General features: G+C 33.0%; 2 protein-coding genes across 2 annotated transcripts in view; both read left to right on the top strand.

Moving 5' to 3' along the window:
* Positions 1-768: 768 nt before the first annotated feature.
* Positions 769-19826, top strand: LOC125059673 (E3 ubiquitin-protein ligase MYLIP). Its single transcript, XM_047664198.1, has 6 exons — positions 769-1090; positions 14522-15279; positions 17041-17257; positions 18187-18357; positions 18812-18933; positions 19148-19826. The coding sequence occupies exons 1-6, from the start codon at positions 1007-1009 to the stop codon at positions 19245-19247; spliced, it is 1452 nt and encodes a 483-aa protein (XP_047520154.1). The 5' UTR covers positions 769-1006; the 3' UTR covers positions 19248-19826.
* Positions 19827-20761: 935 nt separating this feature from the next.
* Positions 20762-24550, top strand: part of LOC125059640 — an 80159-nt gene continuing 76370 nt past the window's right edge. The window contains exon 1 of the mRNA XM_047664147.1: positions 20762-21081. The gene's annotated coding sequence lies outside the window, so the exon portion shown is untranslated. The remainder of the gene's footprint in view (positions 21082-24550) is intronic.

The raw sequence follows: 24550 nt of genomic DNA, 5'->3' as shown, positions 1-24550 counted from the left end.
CAATTTCAATTTCTTTCTAGTTCTTAAAGACGCTTAATACTTCGCTTATTTTCTTTTAAAGAAATATACGATAAAATATCTAGAAAAATCATCAATGCGATTACGGAACGATACCTACATCATCAATACAAGATGGTAATGGTTAGGTAATGCACCATGAAGAATTGTCAGTACTTGTATCTATGCTTATAGTTATTTTAAGAATATAATTTCTATTTTTAACTCTTGTTTTAACAAAAACAATGACAAATAGATTAAAAACAAATTAAAAAAAAAAATATTTTGACTTCATTAAAAATAATGACAGTATTTTTTTTGTATGGCTTATACAATATACAAAAACGGTAATATAAATAGAAATATTTTATATAATGTGTATTAACTATTACCGAAATCTGGCCAAATCAATATTCTGGCTAGGTACTTAAAACTCAGAATTCAGAGTCTGAACTTACCCTTACTTGTTTTTCAGTATATATTATAAAACGATAAATATTAATAATGATATAGAAGGGTTCGTCATAGATTCTACCTCTCGTTCTAACCGTACTAAATTTACGAAAGAGTAGATGGAATATAAATTGAATAAAATAAATTAAAACATGACATGTTGTGCATTTTACATACATTGCTTTGTATCGCTGACGTTCCTGTCTGTGTAACTTTTGCCTAAAGCGGCGATGTATGTAACGAAATAACATGTTATCGCGTATAATTATTTGTACATTCTATTCACGATCGGCGAGCGTCACGTCACAAATCACAATTTCTTTATCATTTCGGTGGCAAACTTAACATAGTATGGCCGTCGTCGGGAGTTATTCACAGTTTTACTTCCACAAAGAATACGCGATAAACATATCACAGAGCGAATTAAGAAAAACTTTTTTAAATAAATTCTTCACGCGTGTGAGATAAACAATAAATCTAGTGTTTACTTGTTGATACTGAATAACGCTTCGAGACCTAATTTACGTTTTCGGTTTTCGCCAAGATTTTTAGCAAAATGTGGTTAGTTAGCCAGCCTAATTCTGTGATTTTGGAAGTTAAGGTGGACAACAACGCGATTGGACAGCAATTATTGGAAAGGGTAAGTTTTATTCTCATTCTATTTTAGTATTAGTCCTAAGAAATAATTCAGGTGTGAGAGGAAAATATAACCAGCTAAATAGTTATGGCTCGGATGCACTAGTATCTTTACACAAGTTTGAGATAAATCGCAACACTATGAATAAATCTTAAGGGCTTTTGTTTATTGTAAACTTTAGCACCACATCTTGTATGTATTATAGCACATCTGAGATCACAACAGCTGGTGTTCAGCGCGAATTTCAAAACGATGATCCCAAATGTTAAACAATTGTATTACACTACTGTTTCTCTAATAATATTACTGCTTTTTAAATAGCAGAGTATTGATAAAAAATTAAAACGTGTTATGTAGCGGCTAGCTAATAGTGCTTGCAACGTCACTCCGTTTACCTTGCGGACTTTGGACTCGGCATTGTTCACCTATACGTGTTACGCGACTTGTTTCTTGATTTTAGCATTTACTGATTTATTGAATATTTGGTTATTCTGAATTCCATTAAAGTCAAAATAATTATAATCCATACACACTTTTTTGTTTCTTTAGCTATGTATATATAATTAGTCGTAATATCTAGGTATACTGTATTGTTATGAAATCACATAATAACTAACCTAGGTAACAGTAATTTTTTATCGCCCTAACAAAATTAAAATTCTTTGATTACACACTTATATTATCTGCTCAACATCAAGTACACGTGCTTTTGGCAGTAATCCAATGCCCACGAATGCATTATAAAACGAATCTGGGCCGTTTTAATCTAGTATAAATTTCAATCAAAGTAGGTATTTTTATCAAGCACACATTCCGAGTATTGTTTAATATAATGTAACAGTCCAAACAAGTTATCATAGTCTTTGGGACTTAAAATATATTGTACTAACGATAAACTCATCCAGGAGAATATAAAAATATCTCTAGCTCGAGAATATAATCAATAAATAAATTTAATTCAATTTTATTCATAAGAAATAAATCACGATATTATTATTCAATTACCGTATTTATTATGTATTAGATAGATATATTTAAATGTTAACGGCTTAACTGTAAATTCAATCAGTGAGATACAAAATCCTTTGTTGTGATGATCTTAAAAAAGGACCAAGATTGCTACGTTAGGTAAGCATTGAGATGGTCATGAACAAATTCTGATATTATATATTTTATGTGCTGTTTCAAGAAACTAAACGCGGTAAGTGATTATAAAATGTTAAGGTATAAAACTTAAGCGAATATAATGATTATATATATGATATTAAAGTCACTAGTCTAGACACTCTAAGGCAATTACTTGTTTACTACTACTATCACTATAATGATTAGCTGCTAATGTGCATTCTAGACACACAAAATTATCGATTGTTATTTTACAAACATATTTTTTCCCAACTCCACCGCGTTTACTTTCTCTCTCAAAACACATTTCGGTCGGAAGTTCAAAATTGTAACTGCTCTCGATAAGGGCTCTTAAGTGCATGGAATAGCATGTATTTTCCAATAATGCTACACACGATCACGCAGTGCACACGTGGGGACCGCATGGTACAGGCAAATGGACTTTGGCCCCTCTCACCGGTGACGCACCGTGTTAGTTTATAGCTAGGACATCGCCTTGCAACAAAGAACCTTGGTTACTATAGGCGTAGTGTAAAGAAACGAGATCAAAGATTAAACAGAGCATCTTTTAACTGCCTAGTCTAGTACATGTAATATTTGATTACAATTTAGTGACTGTAAGCAGACAAAGCAAACAGGCAAATTTGTTAGCAGGAAATGTTAACAGACAAATGCAAATAATGTTGTTTCAGGTGAATTTTTAAATTGCAGCGTAGATGGTACAATTGCGACATTTAAATTTGCTTAATTAACTCAATATTATTTTTACCTTATTATTTTGCTGAAAATAGAAATTGGTTACTGCTTTGTCAGTGTTTTGAAAGTTTCGCAAGACAATTGCGTAATTATAATATAAAATTGTGAATAACAATTTTCTAGACATTTAAATAGCTTGTTACGTTTTAGTAACTGAGTCTGAAATCGAAAAAATAACCTTTGGTCGGCTCAATTACTGCTGACATCACAGTACAAAGTCCAAAACAATTTGAATGTTTCAAATAGGGTTACCATCCACATTAATACATATATTTTTTATTATTAACTGTCTGCGATGCGGTCTATGCGGAATAAGGGTAAAATCATCATCTTAATTATATAATTTTATAAACTTAGTAAAGTTTATCGTCTCTAACTTTAATATTATTAGTTAAGATATGGTTTTGAGTAATGTCAAATATGTACCTTTCTCTATTAAGTAAATAAGAATTATACCTATTAAGATTACGGTTTACGCGAAATCTACATAAATAGTGCCAGCCAGTGTCAACTGGGTTTTATGTTTTTCTTCATAATTTATTCAAGAAATAATTTTGAGTACCCTAGATAAAGCAATAAGCCCCGTTATTGAGACTGCTCTAATTAGAACAACAGAATTTCTGCAACTGCGAAAATGTACAAAAATTTCACTTTTAAATAATTTGCAAAACAAATAATTTAAAAATAAATGTATTCATTTTGAAATGAATTTATTTTATAGAGACGTCATAATTAAATTATATAGCTTCGTAAGACCCTAATCGGATTTATCCACAATTGGTTTATGGTGAACAACTTAATATTGTTGTACGTGTATTGCACAACATTATATAAACCTTGTTTGTCATTGCTGCACATGCTGCTGGACTGTCCGGCGTGTGGGACATTCAGGTACGAACTTTGACAAAGGTTGCCCCAGTTAATGACACACCACGAACACAATGTACCTAGAAGATATTTACGAACGGATAGTTCAGCAACTTCTAGTAAGAAATAGACACCAGTTGGTTAGGCATCCCATGAAATATAGTCCCAGCAAAATAAAAGTACATACAGTCTCTTTCGTGTTGGGGAAGAAGTATCAGTAAATTGATGAGAAAAAAACCTAATATGCTTTACATACTATTGTACCTAGTTTATACAGTTTAAATTCCTTGACAAGCATTTTCCCTTAGTTATTTATAAATGTTGATGTAATAAGTTTCACGCATTCGAAACACTCAATGATGGACTTTGGACTCTGAGTGTGCCGTGAATAAACCGTCCAATTCGTGTTCACAATAACATTTTTACAATTGTGTACTCGATGTTTGGTTCGTTAAAAATTCAACTGAAATTCCATGTTTTAGACAATATCAGCTCATTGCTCCAAAAACCATTCATATTAAATCAATTAGTTATACGTAAAAATTATCAAGTTTGACATTATAACTAAAAAATTCGGTAAACTAGTATTCGTACCTGCATAATCATTATAAAAACAGTTTTTTTTAGTTCTTACCTTTGCACTTTGCTTGGAATTCTATTGAATCGGAGCTAAGATTTTCCATAGTTACGACTGGTTATAATCGTTGTCAATTAATATTTTTTATTATAATGTTTGAATTATTAAAATATATTCAAGACGTGACTATTTTTCATTTTGCTCTTGATAAGTAGGTACATATAGAATTATGTAATGATTACTGAAATATTTCAGAATTATTAACATTGATAATGATTTGAACCGCCATAATGTTGGTTCTAGATTCGTATATTCTTCTATATTGGACTTCTTAGGAAATAGGTAATCTTTACTAGTTATTTATTATGAATAAGTTCTCGAATGAAAAATGTGGTACCCCCAAAATATGGTCATTTAGTTGTACACAGATTAACAGAACAGTTCCTCACGACAGACAATAGAATGAAACACCTGCTCCTATTCTCTCATATAGGAAAACTGCGTTTTTACGCTTTTCAAGGACCATTTCTTTATCCACCTATATATACCTCAAAATTTACATTTAATCAATTAAATACAGTCAGAAAAATGTGAAGAGTGAAGTTATACGTGACGAAGAGCACGGTTCAGTCAGCTAATGGGCCTTGGCTTACATTATAACCATTTTCCAAGCGCCGACCTTTGCGATGTGCAGAGTGCAATCTTCGTTAACTCGTTTTCTTCACAGTTATGTTTTATCGCCGAGTTATTAAATAATAATTAAAAGTGGTATAGATTTGTTTTAAATTGCTTCTAATCATTAAATTTATTATTTTAATAAACACTTCATACTTGAGACCATTTTATTAGAATTTCTACTGTAAAGAAAAAATCCCTTATCGTATCTAGACTACAAAAACGCTTAGTAGTAGGACTTCGTCTGGGACTAGTGCTGGACAGGCTACTTCTAATTAATTTGCAATTTTTTGCCTAAGTAATTTTGTATGATGATTTGCTATTTTAAAAGAGTACCGAGAGTTTTTTTTCGCCGGCTTTTTCTCTCGGCCTACACCCTCTGTCTTCTTTGCCGATGAGTAGGGATGTCTACCGTTTCAAATTTAATAACGTGGAATAAGTGATACCTGTATCTTATATTCCATAATAAACATATGTATTTTTATTTTATTTCAGTAGGGAATAGCAATGTTGCCATGACATCCAAGTATGAACGATAAGTGATAAGGCTCCCATGACCGAGTAGTGTCCGCAATCACTGCGGTCATGACCCTTTATCGCTGGCAAAATGTTGATAAATGTTTTACTAAACACTGTCCTCCGTCGGTTGATGAAGACTTTAAAATGGTTGATCTTATCAAAAGTGAATTAACAAAATACTATTTTTTAATTCATATTTACATAATGAGTGATAAGCACAGACCTTTGATCTGTCGCTGTTGATAAAGAGATTAAAAATAAGCTAGTATTATTTTTTATTTCTTCTCTTTAAAGCAGAAAATTCTGTTTTATGAAACTATTCAAACGCCTAAAAGTAATTTGAAGAGAAAGAAATTAGATTCTGACCTAATGAAAGAATAAACATCATTGAGTGATGGGGATACACAGATTTTTCACTAAAGAATTATTGAAACATAGAAACAATTTGTATTCGAAATATATACATTACGATTTAAAAACGATAGCTAAATCAAGTTATAACGCGTTTGATTGATAATGTGTCGTTACGTGGATATCGATATCAACCCGGATTTGGACTTTAAACAGTCCTTATTGAATCATTGTATGATTGTTTTAATGTCCCCTCCGAACAATGGAATAATTGTTTAGAATTTGGTCCTCGACTGCAGTCTGTATGGGGAGGCTTATTTAATTTTTTACACTGAGAATACACAACAGATGACGTCACCGATTAATAGTTTAACATATGGGTTTAATATAGGTACTCTATTTTGAGTATATTTTTTTATGACAGGGGGCAAACGGGCAGGAGGCTCATCTGATGTTAAATGTTGCCTCCCGCCGCCCTTCCCTCAATGCTAGAGGGCTCTCGAGTCTGTTGCAGGACTTTTAAAAATTGGTACACTCTTTTCTTGAAGGACCCTAAGTCGAATTGGTTCTGAAATACTTTAGTGGGTAGCTGGTGTTCCACATAGTGGTGAAGAGCGGTAAAAACTGCCTGAGAAAACGATAATTTGTATAACGACGGACGTCGAGGTGATACGGTACGATATTTTGAAGTTGGCCTAAATATATAAGATATTTAACAATCATATTTATTCCAATTAATCATACTTTTTAATTCTAGATACCCCAGGCATCCCATCATTCCATTTGTCCCTTTCATAAGAACGCGTCTTGGCCTAAACTCACCGATGCCCAGATTGAGCATTCTAATATCCAGCTAGGTCCGTCCATAGCTCCAATAACCATAGCTCCCCTCAGACTTAAAATGAAATAAATTTTTCCTTTAGTTTTTATACTGAATCTCTATTTGCTTCAGCTTGTCATAATATATATTGTATTTTATTATCTTGTACCAACGTATCAGTGTGCCGAGCACAGGCTTTTATAAATTAATAAATTGCATTAGCGTTATATTAATTGAATCGTCGTTTAAACAATATTTATTATTTAGTCATAGTTTCGGTAAGATTTATTTCTTAGCTGTTCTTAACTTTGTTGTATGTGAATGAACCCAGAGCCCAGAATGATCGTACTGAATACAAATTGGTTTGGAAAGCTGTTTAAAATTGATGTCGTTGCCATTTTTGATGCACATATATTTCTTATGCATAGAAATGTTGATATTGACATCGTCTATAGTTAAATTATTCGTATATAAAAGACCTTTAATTTAATCACATGAAGGGCACGGTCTTTTATCAAATGTCATTCAACTCTATTTTAAGTTCAATTACCATCCTGATACTACGTATTTATAATTGTGCTTGACAATATAATAAAAAAGCAGAATAGTTACCTGGCGGTACAGCGGTTCCTATTACGTTACGTTCTAGATGCCGTGTACGGTGCTAAAACCACAAATCTAGTTATTCTAGAACCTGATAATTCACCATGACCGATTGCCTTAACGACTTTATCATATTTAGATTAGAATGTGATCCAAGGCAAAAGCCCTTTGAGCGTTCAGCTGGTTGTAATTCTAATTGGAAATCTGGGTCAACACATGTACTGCTGTATTGGTAATTTGTATATTTTTTAAACTTCTACGCTTGAATTATCGGCTTTAGGCTATCCTAAATCGGATAAAATATAAAAACAAATGCGCATGTTAATTGTGGTTCGGTTACCTTCGGAAATTCTTTATAGAAATTGTTAAACGCTGCACCGGTCACGTACGCGCTCCCCACTCGTCTACGCTCTCCGTTCTCCACTATTCCAATATCCCTTGTTGTATCTAAACAATTTCAGGCTAATTTATGAACGCCGATATTATATGGACGAACACCTAAAATAAACACAAAGCCGGGTTTTAATCGCACGGATTTTATTAAATTCTAATATTCCGGTATTCTTTCTTATTTTTTTCTCCAATTGGATTGCTTTCGATAAACTTCGCTTGAGGAGGATGTCCCTCATGTCTCCGTTTGTCTATAGGGCATAAATAGCACATTTATACTTTATAAACTAGTTACAAACTAGCTGCTGTGGTCTCTGGCAGAATGACCAGCGCTGTGGAACGGTCTGCTCCGTGCTCCTTTTTTTTATTAATCTCATGTATTTTTTTCTATGATTATTGTTATTTATGTGTGTCTGTGTGTGTGTGTTTTTGTTAGTAATAAATGTCATGTCTATTGTCTATGTTCATTAGTCTATTTTGGAAAAGGCAATGTATTTTTTAATTTTAGATATTGTTGGCTGGTATCCAGATTGAAGTCATTGCCCAAATCCAGAAATAACTCGCAAATCCACAGAATTTCACGTGTACTATATTTTGTTCTAAATATTGTAGTATGCCAATTTAGTTTTTTGTCTAAAGCCGTGTAGGCTCAACTTCCAAATCGGTATTAAAACTTAGACAACAAGAACTCATCACATGACCACTCAACATTGAGATTAGAGAGTGAATTTTCGGCGTCAAAAAGCCTTAATAACAAAAACAAAATATCTTTATACGTTATACTAGCATCACTAAGCAAATAGTGTATAAATAATAATAAAACTATGTCTAGGAAGTTAGTTATGTCCTTAAAAAAGTATAATAGATAGATAGACACAATACGGAAGTTTGAGGCTGCGAACTCGTTTTTAAACTAGATAATATGTATTGCGTCATTTTGCTAGTACATATTCAAAAAATTGCGACGTCTATTTTTACGTTTGGTTATATTAACAAAATATAGAGAACAAACGAATATAATTACAACCTTTGACTTACAAGACGTATTGGATTTAAAACTTGTGTTAGAACTTAACAAAGGTAATTTAACTATAAACCTTTGATGTTTTAGAAAAATACTGGTTTTTGTATTATATTTAAGGTAAAATGCGTTGACCCTAGAACTCAACTGTCTATGTAATTAATTATGTACATTTCAAAAATGCGTACTTTGCCCGCGATTACTTTTTCCAATTTGCTTATAATTTCACGTTTTTTCGTCTTACGTAACACATTTGTGGTTAATGACTACAATAATACTACTTATTATCTTCCTTTTTAAATACAGATTTTCATGAAAAGTTGCATCAAACTGAGATTATTACTGCTTGCTAAACTGAAAATATTACTAGGGCCTTCTCCAAAAGAGTGCAGGTCGTTTTTCTCGCCACGCCGCGCTCAACGACATCATATTATGCCGCACCTTTAACTCCGTCACCATTCCACCCATTGCGGAGCCAACAGGCATCACAACAGCGGCCGAGCTTTGGTATGGGATCCGACTCTCCTCCGTCAGGAACAAAAGATGCTGGATTGCCGCAGAGCAGGCGAAAATCTAATTGCTTTTGTTCCCTTTGGAGTACATCATTTTACATTGTCAGTAAACAAAAATATAAAAATTTAGGTCGTTCGTTGATTGCTTTAGCATTTTATTAACGAGGCTAGTTGGCGTTAATATGCGAACGTAAATTGATAAGTTTATTACAACTGTTCTTGATTCCTGCATAGTTATTTCAAATCGACTTTATAGCTATCATTTGCATACTTGTAACTATGCAGCTTGCATACGAAAATTATGAACACTCACGACAAAGAGATCGCGTTGAAGCCTAGTTTAAATAGACATTGAATAAATAGAAATCTTTTAGTAGTTAAGACTATTAATGGTAAATCTTAGCTAAGCCGTTAAATTTTTGTTAATATCGTATAATACTGTTTCATGTATAATTCGTTGATCGTAAGCCATAAATATTACTTTTGAAATGAGGTTCGCTTGTCATTTGTCAAAACAAGTGACGTCATAGTTAATATTTTAATCCTGAATAATTAGTTTTTTTACTTTTTTATCATCATATTGAATCTGCAAGCTAGATAAATGTTATCAGTCACCATTTTTTGCGAATATTTTTCAAGCTTTTGATAATTAATATTTTTCCTTATTAACAAAAACGTGTTTCTAAATTATTCAAAACTAAGTTGTTTGCTTATTAGCTTAGTGTTTATTCAATTGAATACCTACTTGTTAAATAATATTCGGTATTTGTGCAAAACCAACGTTTACTTTAATCGACTTGGTAAATAGCGGGACGGACGCCGATACTAACGAATTCTTAATATTTGTGGTTAATATTATTCATTCGAAAATTCTTCAGTTAGCTGCTAATTGGTTTCGTTGTTATATTGTAAAAGAATATTCTTATTCTTAATACATATAATATGAGATAAAAATAATTAAATGCTATACGGAAAGCGAAATCGCAGACAGGAATGTTTTCAATGACACCTTGACTTCCGTTATCAATTATTTGCTTGGCCCAAAGTTATTTGTTTAACCGCAGAACATGTGGAACATATTTAGTATGTTATTGCGATGAGGTTGATGCGAAAACGTTCAAATCAGGTTATATTACTATCCGAGGTAGGTAGGTACTTCGTTTTTTTTGACCACGAAATGACCTTACCTTAGGTCGAGCCTTTGTTTGAATATAAAGTTTCAACAAGGTTTGCATATAATAAAATGTCTTATTATTGAAGGTCGCAATTGTTATAAAACCAGTGACCCAAGTTTTCGTTACAATTATTATCATATTTTTATCTAAGTACTGCTTTGTCCTCTAATTGAAAAGTCAATTAACAATCATTAGTACAACATGTAAGTTTCATTCTTCAAATATAAACCTCGTTAATCGTGACACCTTACCAAACTCGAAGATGTATTTGGCATCTACATTCTACATTAAACCCTCAAGAGACTCGTCGTCCGACCGGTCATCTCTTTTGTATAAATAGCGGGCCGTTGTGCGACCAGTCGTGCAACTAGTTGAATGTTACAGAGCACGAATCTAACGCGTGCAACCCGCGTGCTCTGGTGGGACCGCGAGGCAAACATAGGTTAGAACGAGATGTAAAGAAAACATGGACGCCTGTTCACCGTTTTACGTTTTGTGAGATTATGTTGGTCTATTTTCGTTAGCGAGGAAATCAGTTGCAGATTTAATATTACTACCCACTTTCACTCTTTCGTCAAGACTGCTCTTTGGTTGATGTTTTCGCCTTTTCTTTGTAACGTGTGCTTTTCTAGCTATTTGGCCATTCTCTTCAATATTTCTTGTATCAAGTTTATGAGCAAAACATGTCTCCATTAAGCATCATCAAATCGCAATGAGAAATGCATTAGATTTCGATACGCTTTGTTGCTGATCAAATTGAGTGATTCGCATTTCTTTATGTTTTCTATAACCACAGCTGCGATACAAAACAGGACAAAGACTCGTTAACAGAAGACTGAATGATATCGTGAATTAATACGATATTAAAAGAATTAATATAAGTGGGTGTTGTATTTCCTCTTTGCTTTTTCTATATCAAATAAACACCTTTTCCGCGTGCGAAGTTCATGCGTTAGAATGTCCGGGATATAGAAGAACTAAATTTTTGTGACAAATAAGAAATTGCACAAGTCCTACATATGAACCAGACCGCGTCAACTAACTGTTATATCGTGCAGTTGTACTGGAGATGAGGTTGCTGCCTGTGCAGTATTTTCTGTATAGAACAGGGCAAATGGGCAGCAGTTAAGTTACACACACACACCGCCCTCCGCACCTGTCCTTGTGCCCATGGATACTCAATGTCAGAGGGCTCGCGAGTTCGTTGCCGACCTATATTAGCATAGACTTATGTTCCCTACGCTAGCGTAAACAAAGAAATATTAATGATACCTTAATAAACAATGGTTATAAGTCAAAACTGCGTTGTAACATTTATAATTACCACCCCAAAGAAAGCGTCTTCTTATAATTTGTGTTTCTCGTGAAAAAAAAGTAAAGTTGGTCACAACGGGTTTTGGTTCTTGGGAAACAATTTTGTACACCGCCATAATTATAATTACGGACAATTGTGTTTTTCTACCGAAGTTTCTTGTATCCTTATTCAGATTTATTACTTGGAAATTTCCTGAGAATTTTACTTAAATCAATAGATAGGTTTTTCCAGATTATTAAAAAAGGTTGTCATCATATCGGTCATTGACCCCTGTACTGTAGGATCTCGTTGTGTCGCTACTTGTCGTGCGCATAACCTTATTTTGTAATACAAAAATATTCAGAAAGCGTTTGCGTCGGAGAATCATATATCAAGAGTCCCGGACATTGGCTCCCAGAAATAATATTTATCATTTCCCTATTTTTAGAGTCAAACCCAAATAACTAATAAAATTAAAAGGAGACGCGACCACATCTGAATTCTATTGTTAATTAGTGTCAAAAAAAGAAAACATATTTCTATCCTTACAATATTTATCATTCTTCTGACATAATACCTTAATGATCACGAGATACAAGCATGCCACAGTTGCGTCACATACCTGTTTAAAAGACACTTTAATCACAGTCTTACAATGTAATTCTAGGATATCTAAATGTATAAATGCCAATTTAAATTGTAGGAATAAAGGCGCGTGGAAAATATATTAATGGCCATTTTAATTTAAGTATAATAAAATATATAATGAAATTCACGATGCTATTTTTATAAAATTATCAGATGGGCCTCGACCCAGGCCAATCTCTGCTATTCAGAGACTGGGTGAGCAATACCCACTATAACCAGTTGTGACCACCTCGTTACAGAGGATCCGGGGTCGCTCTCGCATTCTAGCGGGACCTCAACGGCATGTTACGCTCAAAAACCGCTGCAGTTCACACTACATAGGAAGCAGGAGATGGGCATATCTTCTTCTATTTACACCGCGTCTTCTAAGGACGAATCCTAGTCCTAAAGCGCTCACTCTCTCGTTCTGCTATCTCCTTCTGTAGATTACTTGATCACAGAAGGATACCGCTACATTCCATACCTCGTCACTGCCGACCATTTTTTGGACAACAGAAGGTCCATCATAGAACAAAGATTATGACGTAGATGAGACCACTGCGGACAATCCTCCAACACACTTCAAGCAGTTCAACCATCGAGAAGGAAAACACTTGGTAGTTAGGTAATAGCAGCTAAAGAATAAAATAGTCACTTATGAACAAAGAATAATTAAAAATATTTTGCGGTGTATTTTCCAAGAAATAGGTCGCATATTATTGTTCATTGTATGTAAAGCAATTTAATTTTGATATTACGTCGCACAAACAAAACACTCGTGGTATTATTTGATATCTTCATTGTCATAGTTATCGCTGGCTTCAAGTTACCGACATATAGTAAACATTGAACAAAAACTCCATTAAAGTTTTAAATCGTGCGATTCTTGATGCTGAAAATTGAGATTTCTAGCTAAGAACATTTCACACGCATTTAATCATCTAATTATTGTATTTGAAAACACTTTTACGATTTTATAAATAAGTATCTTATCGCGTTTGCCTTCTGTAAACGTACGCTGTGTAACTATGTGCATCTATTTATCTCACAAACATTCTGCCTGCCGTATACATAATATAACGATTTAAATGTTATACAATGCGGTAATATATGGGCCGTAAACAATTTCGAATTGATTATGTATATATGTACTGCGCGTTTACTCAGCTATTGACAACGACGCATTATTGTGTGAAAAACACTTTTATTGTTTAGTTTATATTACTTACTGAAATAATATAATTTATTTTCAACTCAAATATACAGTATTTACGATATTCTTAACCTGTTAGTTATTATGATAATTGAAAATTAAAACAAATTAGAAAAGTTTGGTCCCTGTGGCAGTGTAGTGTAGTGTGTTTAGGTAATGCTGGCATACTAATTATCCGATATTACATTCTTATGTTTTTTTCTTTCATTTCGTAGTTATCCTTTTACTAAATTAACAATTGACCTTTCCAAATCGCCTGACAAGTGAAACTAAGATGTGTCTTGGGTCGACTTTCTCAAAATTACATATTTCATAACACAAACCAGTTAGTCGTCTACTATTATTAACATCTATAAATCAAACAGAGCCTTTCCAAAAAACTAGTCCTAATTAAACTTGCGTGCGTTGTCGAAATACGACATACAACGCCCTCTAATAAGTGCGGCCATTTCGGAGTAACTGCTATTATCTATCCGTGTCCTAACGTGCATTAGTTTACATAAAGAAAACGACAAAGAATGTCTATGCCAAATGCTTTTTTGAAGTGAAACTTCTTTATCGGGGTTGGAAAAAAATTTAGTGTAACATTTTTCGTTACGCGTCACGTTTTTCGGTTACGCGCCATGTTCCTTTTTGAAGTCAAACTTCTTTATCGGCGTTGGAAAAAAATTTACCGTCACATTATTTATTATTTATTATTCGACACTTAATATTTTAATGACAATTAAATTCATTAAATTCCTAACATATCTTCCTTTTTCCATCCCTCTAAGTATCGGAAATCTAAACTTTTAGATTTTGAACAACACTTCAAGATTAGTTTGCCACTGAAGTTTCACTTCTAACATGTGTACTTTGTACACACACACTTTTTTTTAGTATTACTTACTCTATATTTCTTCATTTCAGATATGCGAGAAACTGGAAATTGGCGCAGAAGCTGATTATTTCGGCCTCAGCGTCTGCTCAGGATCAGGGCCCGGAAGATGGTTAAATCTTCGGAATCCACTCGATCCACACCGCATCCCTGGGGGACGACTTGACTTGCGAGTCAAGTTCTGGGTGCCGCCACACCTTTTGATAAACGAACAGACGCGACACATCTTCTATCTACAGGCTAAGTTAGATCTCATAGAGGGCAGATTGGTCGTGGCCGACCAGGAAGTTGCCAGGCGGCTGATCGCTTACATTGCTCAAGCTGAGACAGGAGACTGTGACCCCGATATGCCTCCACATGTTTACGAGAAGTGCGACAAAATTGGACCGCAGGGTGAAAAGGCCGAAGATCACGTGGAAAAGATTATAGATTATCATTGCGAGATAGCTGGAATGAGAGCGTCCCAAGCCGAATACAGACTTCTCAAAGAAATATCAAAATTGGAATCCTTCGGAGAGGAGTTGTTCTTCTGCAAACCAGTCACGCAGAGCAACAATGCGCATAACCTGTACTGTCATCTACTATACCATAAGCAACAGACAGAGGAGCCGAGGGCGAGGGATGAGCAAGAGATTGACGGGGGAGCGACTGTGGGGTGTTTGACGTCCGGGCAGAGCGGCGGCGGATGCGGGTGCCGGCTGAGCACGTGCGTAGGGGTCGGACCCCATGGCATCGTCGTCTACAGGCCGGCTTGTAATGGAGATCAAGATATTGGAGTCGAAAAGCAGAGGTGAGCTCACACAAACTACACGTTCATAATCCATATCATATTTGACTTATTTAGGTTTCAAATTACTAATCAGCATTAAAAAATCACGTAGATAATTTTAAATACCATTTGTATATTTTATTATCGTTTAAATCTCGTTATTTACAGCTCTGTCAGATAAACATTGTCGTGATCTTATAATGTATCGTTTATTCATCTCTACGCCTTCTAGACTGTTTTGTGAGCGCTAATGTCACCTTGTCAAGTTTGAACAAATTTGAAACCGGTCTGCCGTCTGTGCATAATGTTTTTGCCAAAAACAGATTATTGCAATACAATAAAACGTGCCGATAAATTGTGTTAGAATATCGATGTAGTGAACGATCGATCAATGTTCTGATAGTTATTCTGACTTATTTTTTTATCTCGGAACAGTACCAGCAGTTTGATAGTATGTAGCGGAAAATATTAAACGGCTCAAATATAAAATTATTTTCTCCCACTTCGATTTTAATCCTTTTGGAGTAAACACATGCGCTATTTGAAGATTTAAGTTGGTGCCCGGTACTACCGGTGACCCTAGAGCTCGCTCAACGAATAAGTATCCCAATACAGCGAGGAAATGCCACTTTTTAAATTTGTTTTAATTTTCTATTTATTAATTTTTAATTATTATTGTTATTACTATGTAGGTAAGGAAATTGTAAATATTGTACATTTGTGTTGGAAATAAATAAGATTTTCCTTATCACGTTATAGATAGAAAGTCGGTTACCTTGTTTTTCATTGTCTTATCATATTATTGTTTTGCAACAGGCTCTAGATTGCGTTTTACATTTAATAATTACCCAGTAGCAATCACTTAAAGAGCGCATACTCCAAGAAAAGTTTATGCCAGTAAAACAAAAACAAAAAAGTGAAACTTTCAGGTATATAAACTCCAAAATAGTATAATTGTACTTTTAAATAATTCTTAAAATAATAATTTAATTAAAAATTAAGTTTGCGTACGATACTAATAAACATTGAGCTACTCCAACGAATAATTCATTTAATATTAATCTGTTTTATCCTGTTTCCTTATTTAAACCAAGGATACAACAGTTGTGCTTACAAAGATGGTGCAATTTTATATAAATTTAATTGCCTTTACATAATACTTTTAACATATTATTACTTAAAGCAACAATGTTAAGATAAATATAAAATTAATTAATATGAGGCCACTTTGACCGGAAATATACTCTTTGGTTAGGAATTCCAAATTCAATTTTTTGCAACTACTCTTGCAAGGTAAAAAATTCAACTCTCATGGGGCAGTCGAAAGCGCCTATTTATTCCCGTCCGAATTGTTTTTTTAGTAAAGGTATCAATGAACAACCTATAAGATGGCAAAAATGCATAGATAGCAATAGTACATACTTTGATTAATTAAATATATTCTATTTAAAAAAAACTTGTTGCTCCCATACAAAACGCTAATTTCAATTTGTAAGGACCTAATATTATGTAACTAAATATATACTTACCCAATTATTCATTCTGAATACTTGAAAAACATTATGATTCGCGTTATTAACTTTTATATGTATCCAAAATAAATGAGTCACGAAAATAAGTATAAAAATTCATTATTATATTAACCCGAAATTACACTTAGAAAAACCGTATATTCATATTTAAAGTTGTGAAATGGATATAACTATCAGTCCTTAACTTTAAATATCTGTACTATACAGCAATCATTAAATGTTATTTAAAGATTATTGTCTATTATTCCAGCATCCCATACACGGCGATTCACCGCGCTCAGCCACTCAGGCGCATCTTCCAGCTGTCATACGTGACGGACGAGGGCAACGAAGCAACTTTTCACGTGAAAATGACGACGTCGGGACAAGCGGCTGCGCTGTACCGTGCCGTTACCGAGAAACACGCCTTCTTCTGCTGCGAAACCGTCCGAAGCGACGTCACTGAACAGTTCATAAGAGATTTAAAGGTGAATTTTAAGTTTTGCATAGTTGCTTATATCAGAAATGAGTCAAAAATATACGTAAAAGCATTTAAAATTTTCGGAATTATATCACTTTGTATATTATTTCTTTTAAATTAAGATATTATTGCTGGATTAATATTTTAGAATGTCTTTGTTATTACATTTATTAAATTGAAATAATATAAAATAATTTTCCTTATAATATTAATATATACTATATTTTATTCCACCAACGGACAAAATGTGAAAATATATTATGTTGGGACGTAAATTTTCGCTGGCTAATTAAATTGTATCAGGCCATTTTATATTCATTTTAATTTTTGACTTGAATATTAAAAATAGCAATTACTTTATTATTCTGAATTATGATGAGTAAGTGAACATGAGTTCACGTACGATTTGGATAATTAATATTATTCAAGTTTTATTGCCCTCTGCGAAGGCGTGGCTCAATAAAACTAAACATTATAATAACGACTCCAGCGATTCATTTAATATTGTCTGAAACAAAAAAGTGTACAGTAGCAGAAGGTACCGCAGTAATGTCTTACTTTCATAAATTTATTATGAAACTATTGTGAATTAAGACTAAAGATAACCAGAGATTAAAAAAATAAATCAGTGGCTCTACAACCTTTTTAGGTCTTGGCTTCAGATTTCTGAATCTGTTTCATGATCATTTTTAAATCTAATAAGCAAGTAGGTGATCAGCCTCCTATGCCTGACACACGCCGCCGACTTTTTGGTTCTAAAACATGTCGGTTTCCTCACGATGTTTTCCTTCACCGTTCGAGCAAACGGTGCCCAGCCGGGGATCGAACCTACGACCTCAGGTATGAGAGTCGCACGCTGAAGCCACTAGGCCAACACTGCTCTAACTAAAAATAACCAGAGATTGGCAGAGAATAATAATTGTAATTGAATTGCAGGGCACAATAGCGTCGATATTCAACGACTCCACCACCCTAGGCCGGCGGTACGTGTTCGACATCCGACGCACGTGTCGCGAAGTCCACGACAGAGCCAGGCGAGAAGCTCACTCCAGGGTCGAGCACGAGCCACGCACCAGGAGACGCTCAGCCAGCGGGACTGGAGACACGGTAAGATCTTTTTCTTCCTTCAGTCTTTGCGTTTACAATCTGTAAAGAGTCTTTTACTCAGCTGAAAGATTCTCTAAATTTAATTTGATCGTCGATATCTCTATATTTATTTTTAGCTCTAAATTATTTCCTGATACACTAATATCTAGTTATGCTATGTGATAGTAAATATCTTTTACAGTTAGTATGTATCAGGAACCCTCTCCGGTAAAGATCTCCTCCAAGGCTTGCCATCTTTCTCTATCCCGAGCTATTGGGATCCATTGAGGACCCGCGATGTTTTTGATGTTATCATCCCAGCGTAGGGTCTGCCTCTCTGCTCTCGGTTGCCTGGTGGGCCTCTCCATGTTACTGATTTCGTCCACCTGTGATCTGTGAGGAGTGCTACATGACCCGCCCACTTAAACTTCCGCCCAAATCTCTATATTATATAATTATGTGATATATATTGCAGGAGTCCCGCTCGCGTTCGCGAAGTGGTTCTGGGCTGGCCTGTCGCGTCTGTATGGACTCGGCTATCGACACGCTGTTTCTGCCTTGCAGACATGTCGTTTGCTGCGAAAGTTGCGCTCCCAGGTAACTGTTTGCTCATTACCACACTTTTAGATTTTTTTTTGTTTTATTATTATCATGAGTTGTCAAATTGCGTTTAAGTTATGGTAGAGACCTGTGCTTAAAACTGAAACATAACGAAGAATATGCAATCTCTTCATTAATTAAAAACTGCAAAACTTTTGTATAAGGTAACCTAACCTAGAAATTTAATTTAAAAATGTTTGTTTGTTTCCAGATGTAATCGTTGCCCGCTCTGCCGTGGCGAAATAGAAAAGCTGATGCACATATTTCTTCCAGTGGAATATCAGAAGAGTACCGGAGTGATCATTAAATGAACAAAAAACGCATTTGACGACGATCCCCGTACGAAACGTTCATTTCCCTCGAACTCGTTGGACGCCCGCCATTTTGGACGTGTCAACTTGCGGCCGGCCACAGACTAGATCTGTTAGTGATGGAGTTATGAGATGTCAGTGACGCTAATGTGGACGACTAGTGTGTGACTGTCTAGTCATGAATGACTATGTTTTGCATTTTTATTTCGGAATGATTTTGCCCATTCCAGTCAATTAAAAAAAATGATAATAAAAACAACTGCCACTTATTGGCCCTTTCATAATAAGGTACTTATCGAGTTATTAATAATGAAATTCTAGTGTTTACCTAGTTATATTATTAATAAAATAACCAATAAAGATTTCCTTCGTTTTAGAAGGTATTTTGTATAACTTTGTGATACGAATTAAAAGTAGTTTAACCAAAAATGTATGTTAAATCTTGAACATTTTGCATTTCTTTATATTAACATTATTTTTTCTGTTAATCTAATCATATCAATAATTTATTTATAAGCGTAAGACCTATGGTCTGTAAGATTATTTGTGAAATGTGTAATATAAAAGAACTTTCAACAATACAGTTTTATTTTTTATGTCCTCACATATATAAACTACGGTCGACCGAAAGGACCACTATACAGATTTTAGACTAAGTAAAACAAATATAAATGATTAGGAGCTGAAACACAACTTTTCATACCTAGAATGGCCTCATTACATCTGCAAACAACTACTGCTCAAAACAAATAAAATCTATGTATTATTGATTTCACTAAATTAAACTATTACATCCAAAAATACAACATAACAACTAATTCTTTTGAACAATATTAAATATTAATAGTATTATACTAGTCAGTATTGAATTCCAATGAAAATAGTGAAAACTGTTAAGAGCATAGAATTTAAATATGTATATTTTAATTTAATACAGCGCGCAAGGCAAGCCTGTGAATAAATTTTTGGACGTCTCCGATATTATTATTGTTAAAGCTACATCTAGCGGAGTTTTCGAATAACGTGTCAGAATTTTATGACTTGAATAATTTATATAATTGCAATTATCTTTCGAATTTCCCAAGCTATGCAATTTTAGTAACATTTTTGAAATTAATTAAATAAAAAAATATACAACAGACAGTAAAAAGCTTTTATGTCGGATTCTCATATCCAAGAAGAATAAATTGTATTGTCGATGGTTTTCTTTTGTATTAGAGTTACCAGTTCAGAAAATTTACACTTGTATTGACTTTATTGGAACATCAATTTATTTATATAATGATAATTATTTTGTTAGCTGTAATAATTTTTAAAGAAAAAAAAGCAGTATTTTAACAATAAGAAAAATTAAGCCTGTAAAGGATTATATGCATGGTTATAAAGTAGAAATGGTTATCCTTTAAAATAATACAATATAAAGAATTACAATTATCAATCAAATTATATTATTTTTGTTGAATAATGACGACGGAATAGAAATGTTGTAAGGAGTTCTATCTTTGGAAAATGGCAACTCAGTGTTTTTTTCGTACGAACTCAAGATGGCGGCCAATTTATGTGAACGCAAGGACGAGTAGAAAACTATTTCGCGTTCTCATGTTGAAATTATTGTTTTTATTGTGATATTACCGTATATATCATTATTTTAACTAAGCGTATGTGTTTTTGTGCTATATGTTATGAGTTATCGATGTTTTTGAAGTCATATGTGCAATATTGCTATACAAGGCATAAAAAATGTTCAGTGTTCAATTGTGATTATTATTTATATAGTGATAGTTCTCCTTTGGGCGTAACGATGCGTGTTATTGGATGATATTGGTGATTTCACGTAAGTAAATAGTCTATTTTCATATTTAAAATTTAAATCCGATGCCCTCTGTTCTTAACCTATTTGTCTAAATAGGGTAGTTTTATTAGCGTGGCTGACGCTGTGTTATCGCCGGTTGTCCGCAGCTGTTTTTTAGTATCTTCTAAAAGGATCTATTCTCCTTCTAAATACTTATACATAAAAGAGAACTCTATAAAGTTGTATGATTATATCATGTTCACTACTTTAATTGGTTTTCATATTCAAGTTATAAATTAACAGTAGAAAATAAATCTATACTATTATGTGACTGGAGAAATAATATGTGACCTAAGTAAAAAGATACATCAAAATTTTCTGCACCTTAAACTATTTCTTTGAAACTCATTATTGGGTGAGATATTAACTTATTTCTAATTTGTTTATTTTTATCAATAAAATTTTAATGAATTAGTAAGTAAAGTAGTATTTTGTAATTTAATTGTATACTATTTGTACAAGTAATATATATATATTCTATCTTTCTATTATTTATCTACTATCAAATATATTATCCTAGCTAAATAAAAAACAAAGTTTAGGTAATTTTTTAATTGAGTAACCCTATAAACAACGTAACTGATCACATATAAAGTAACAGCAAATGTTTGACCCCATTTAAATAAAACAAAAAAAATTACAAATTTTAATATCTTCTGAAACATGCAATGGTTGATTCTTTAAATTGATTTATTGAGCCATAAACATGCAGTTGTGGCAGTTATAAATTTAAGAGCTCCAGTTTCCACCCATTGCTGTATTCATTATACCTACATACTGCAGATATGCAGCAGATTATAGTTGGTATTAATGTTAAGTCCTTATACTTACTTTAAACCAATAAAGCTTTAAGATATTACAAAAAAGAGTAAGATAAAGAATCATGTTTTTTAGGGATATTTTCATTCAGGAATAAGAAAAAAAACAACATTGTTTAACAATAAATTATTAATAAAGTAAACTAAAAAGGCCATATGCATAGTCATATTCAGAGTTAATGAAAATGCTTCAATTAACACAATGTAATGTCTATAGTAATAAAAATGTAAAACTAAATAAATAAATTACAATCAGATCTACATATTACATGTTTACAAAATGTTATAAATTAGTGTTTGCAAAATTTAATATCTACCTGTCGGCTTTGGTAATTTGATATTTATATCAAGTTATAAGTTGTTTTTATGTCGATGAAATGTTTGATTATGACTTAAATCATATTATTTTTTACTTTTGTAATTCTTGTATTTCTTATTCTTTTGTATTGCATCGCAATTCATGAATCCGTGTTTTATATTACTTTAAATACAGATTTATTATTTTAGATTCAAGTTCTATAATATTTTTTTTATAGGATTTGGTTATGCACTTCTTGCACTTTACCCTTCATATTCCTTATTTTAGTTTTTCCCTTACTAGGGTTGCCTGAAAGTGGATTGATTGTTAGAGATAAGGCTGCCTGTTGCATTCCTTAATTTTTTTATGTATTTTTTATTTTTGTATAAATGTAACAAGGTGTGAATAAATAAATAAAATAAAAATACAGTTTAGAACTTTTACACTTAAAGTATTTGAAAAATTAAAATCACATATTTTTCTTTGTTACAATTTCTGCACACATGTTTTTTAAACTTACTTTTTATACTACAGTCAACCAGTCTAATATATATTTTTTTGTATTTTAATCAATATTGTATAATATAATATAATCTGTAGTAAAACTCAGGTTACTCAGTAAAAGAAGGTTATGGAAACGTTTTGTGGTTTTGTAAAGCTGTGTATATTACAATATTGAGTAATGTAATGTGGGTTGAATAGAAAACTCACTACTGCCTACTCACACATATTTTATTTATTACTACATTGTTGGGGCTTTTATTTGTAATGTTGGCATTATTACCATTAGCTATCAGAAAAACCTCAGCGAGGGTTGTTCTTGCAAATGGCATAATTATTGTACATTACTCTTTTGGGCTTCTGTAACAATTACATTGACCAGGCCGCTGTTAACACCCACAAAGCCAGAGACCTTGATATAATATGTATGTATTATGTACAACAGACCTAATAAGTGCGGAAACTGAGTCCACAATAATATATAATATACTATAATATGTATATAGTCTTGCTATATACATATTAATTTATGTGAATAGCATAAGGCTTGCTTTCAATGAGGCACCTTCATAAATTTGTCTTAGGTTCTAGTTTTAACTATATAAGCCTTTATTCAGACAGATTTTTTTAACATAATTTTAAACTTAAACCATTGTCTCTAGTGAGTTGCCGGTACCGACAACCCATCTGTTTGCCAACTTTGGCAAATGCCTCCTCCATTTCTTTCCACTTTGCTGTTCTTAGCTTTCCTTGTCCATATTTTCCCAGTTCAGATTTTATTTCATCTTCCCACCTTCGAAACTGTCTACTTCGCTGTCGGCTGTCCCTTTTTAACTGGATGGATTCAATATTAATTAATATTATTTATCTTTATTGGCATTTAAAGACAACAAAGATGCATAGGCTTTTCACATTTCGTCATATTGATTGTCTAGCTTGAGTTTCTGTCTCATTTTCTAAGTCACCATTTATTTACAGTTGACATTATTAGGTTTTGCTCAAACATGGCTCATATTGTTTTGCAATATTCCCATATTTTAATATGCTATGTGAGATACAGAGAACAATAACTGTAAAGTTAATTACACAATGCTTATAATTGGTTAACCATTATTGTCAAGTGATTGATGTCTTGTTGTATGCATTGTGTTGTCATTTGATCCATATAACATTCTTTGATTTTATGTGAATGTAACAAACAACAACAATAATAATATTATTAACAACTTGTTTCAACTTGAAGTTATTACGAATGTTTTAAATAATTGATTACAAAAATTGTTGTAACAACACTCAGTCAAATATGAAGTACATACTTGTAATATTTGGTAGACTGCATTCTTTTAAATATTTCTTAGTATGAAGTAATTTATAATACCTTAATGTATATAATACTTGAAACACAAATTGAGTTATATTAAATTTTAAATGCATCAAATAAAATAGAATAGGGGAAAAATTATGAATGCTATAACAATAACATTTCTACTTTTCATAGACGAGGATTATGGCGCAGAGAAATATTGTGTTGCAGAATTAAAATTGTACTTTCATTTTATATTTTAAAATTTCATAAAGTTGATGAGAAAACACGGTATAATTTTTAATACGTGAAAGAGTACGAGACTGGCGCACGTAGGCTTTATGTACGTGCTACGGGCTTGTTCGGTGACTAACATGAAAAAAACTCACACAACTTTCGACTCTCACTTCATTTAATTTGAAATATTTTTGCACATTTGTGACTGGTGCTGTGAATACTGTAGATAGCTAAAGTTATGATCTCGTTCTGAGTTAATTAATTAATTTTCACTTAGAAGTACATATACATATG

The sequence above is a fragment of the Pieris napi genome, chromosome 20 (genome assembly GCF_905475465.1).
Source record: "Pieris napi chromosome 20, ilPieNapi1.2, whole genome shotgun sequence".
Classification (NCBI taxonomy): domain Eukaryota; kingdom Metazoa; phylum Arthropoda; class Insecta; order Lepidoptera; family Pieridae; genus Pieris; species Pieris napi.
The sequence above is the reverse complement of the archived record's forward strand: the minus strand, read 5'-3'. Positions and strand labels throughout refer to the sequence as shown.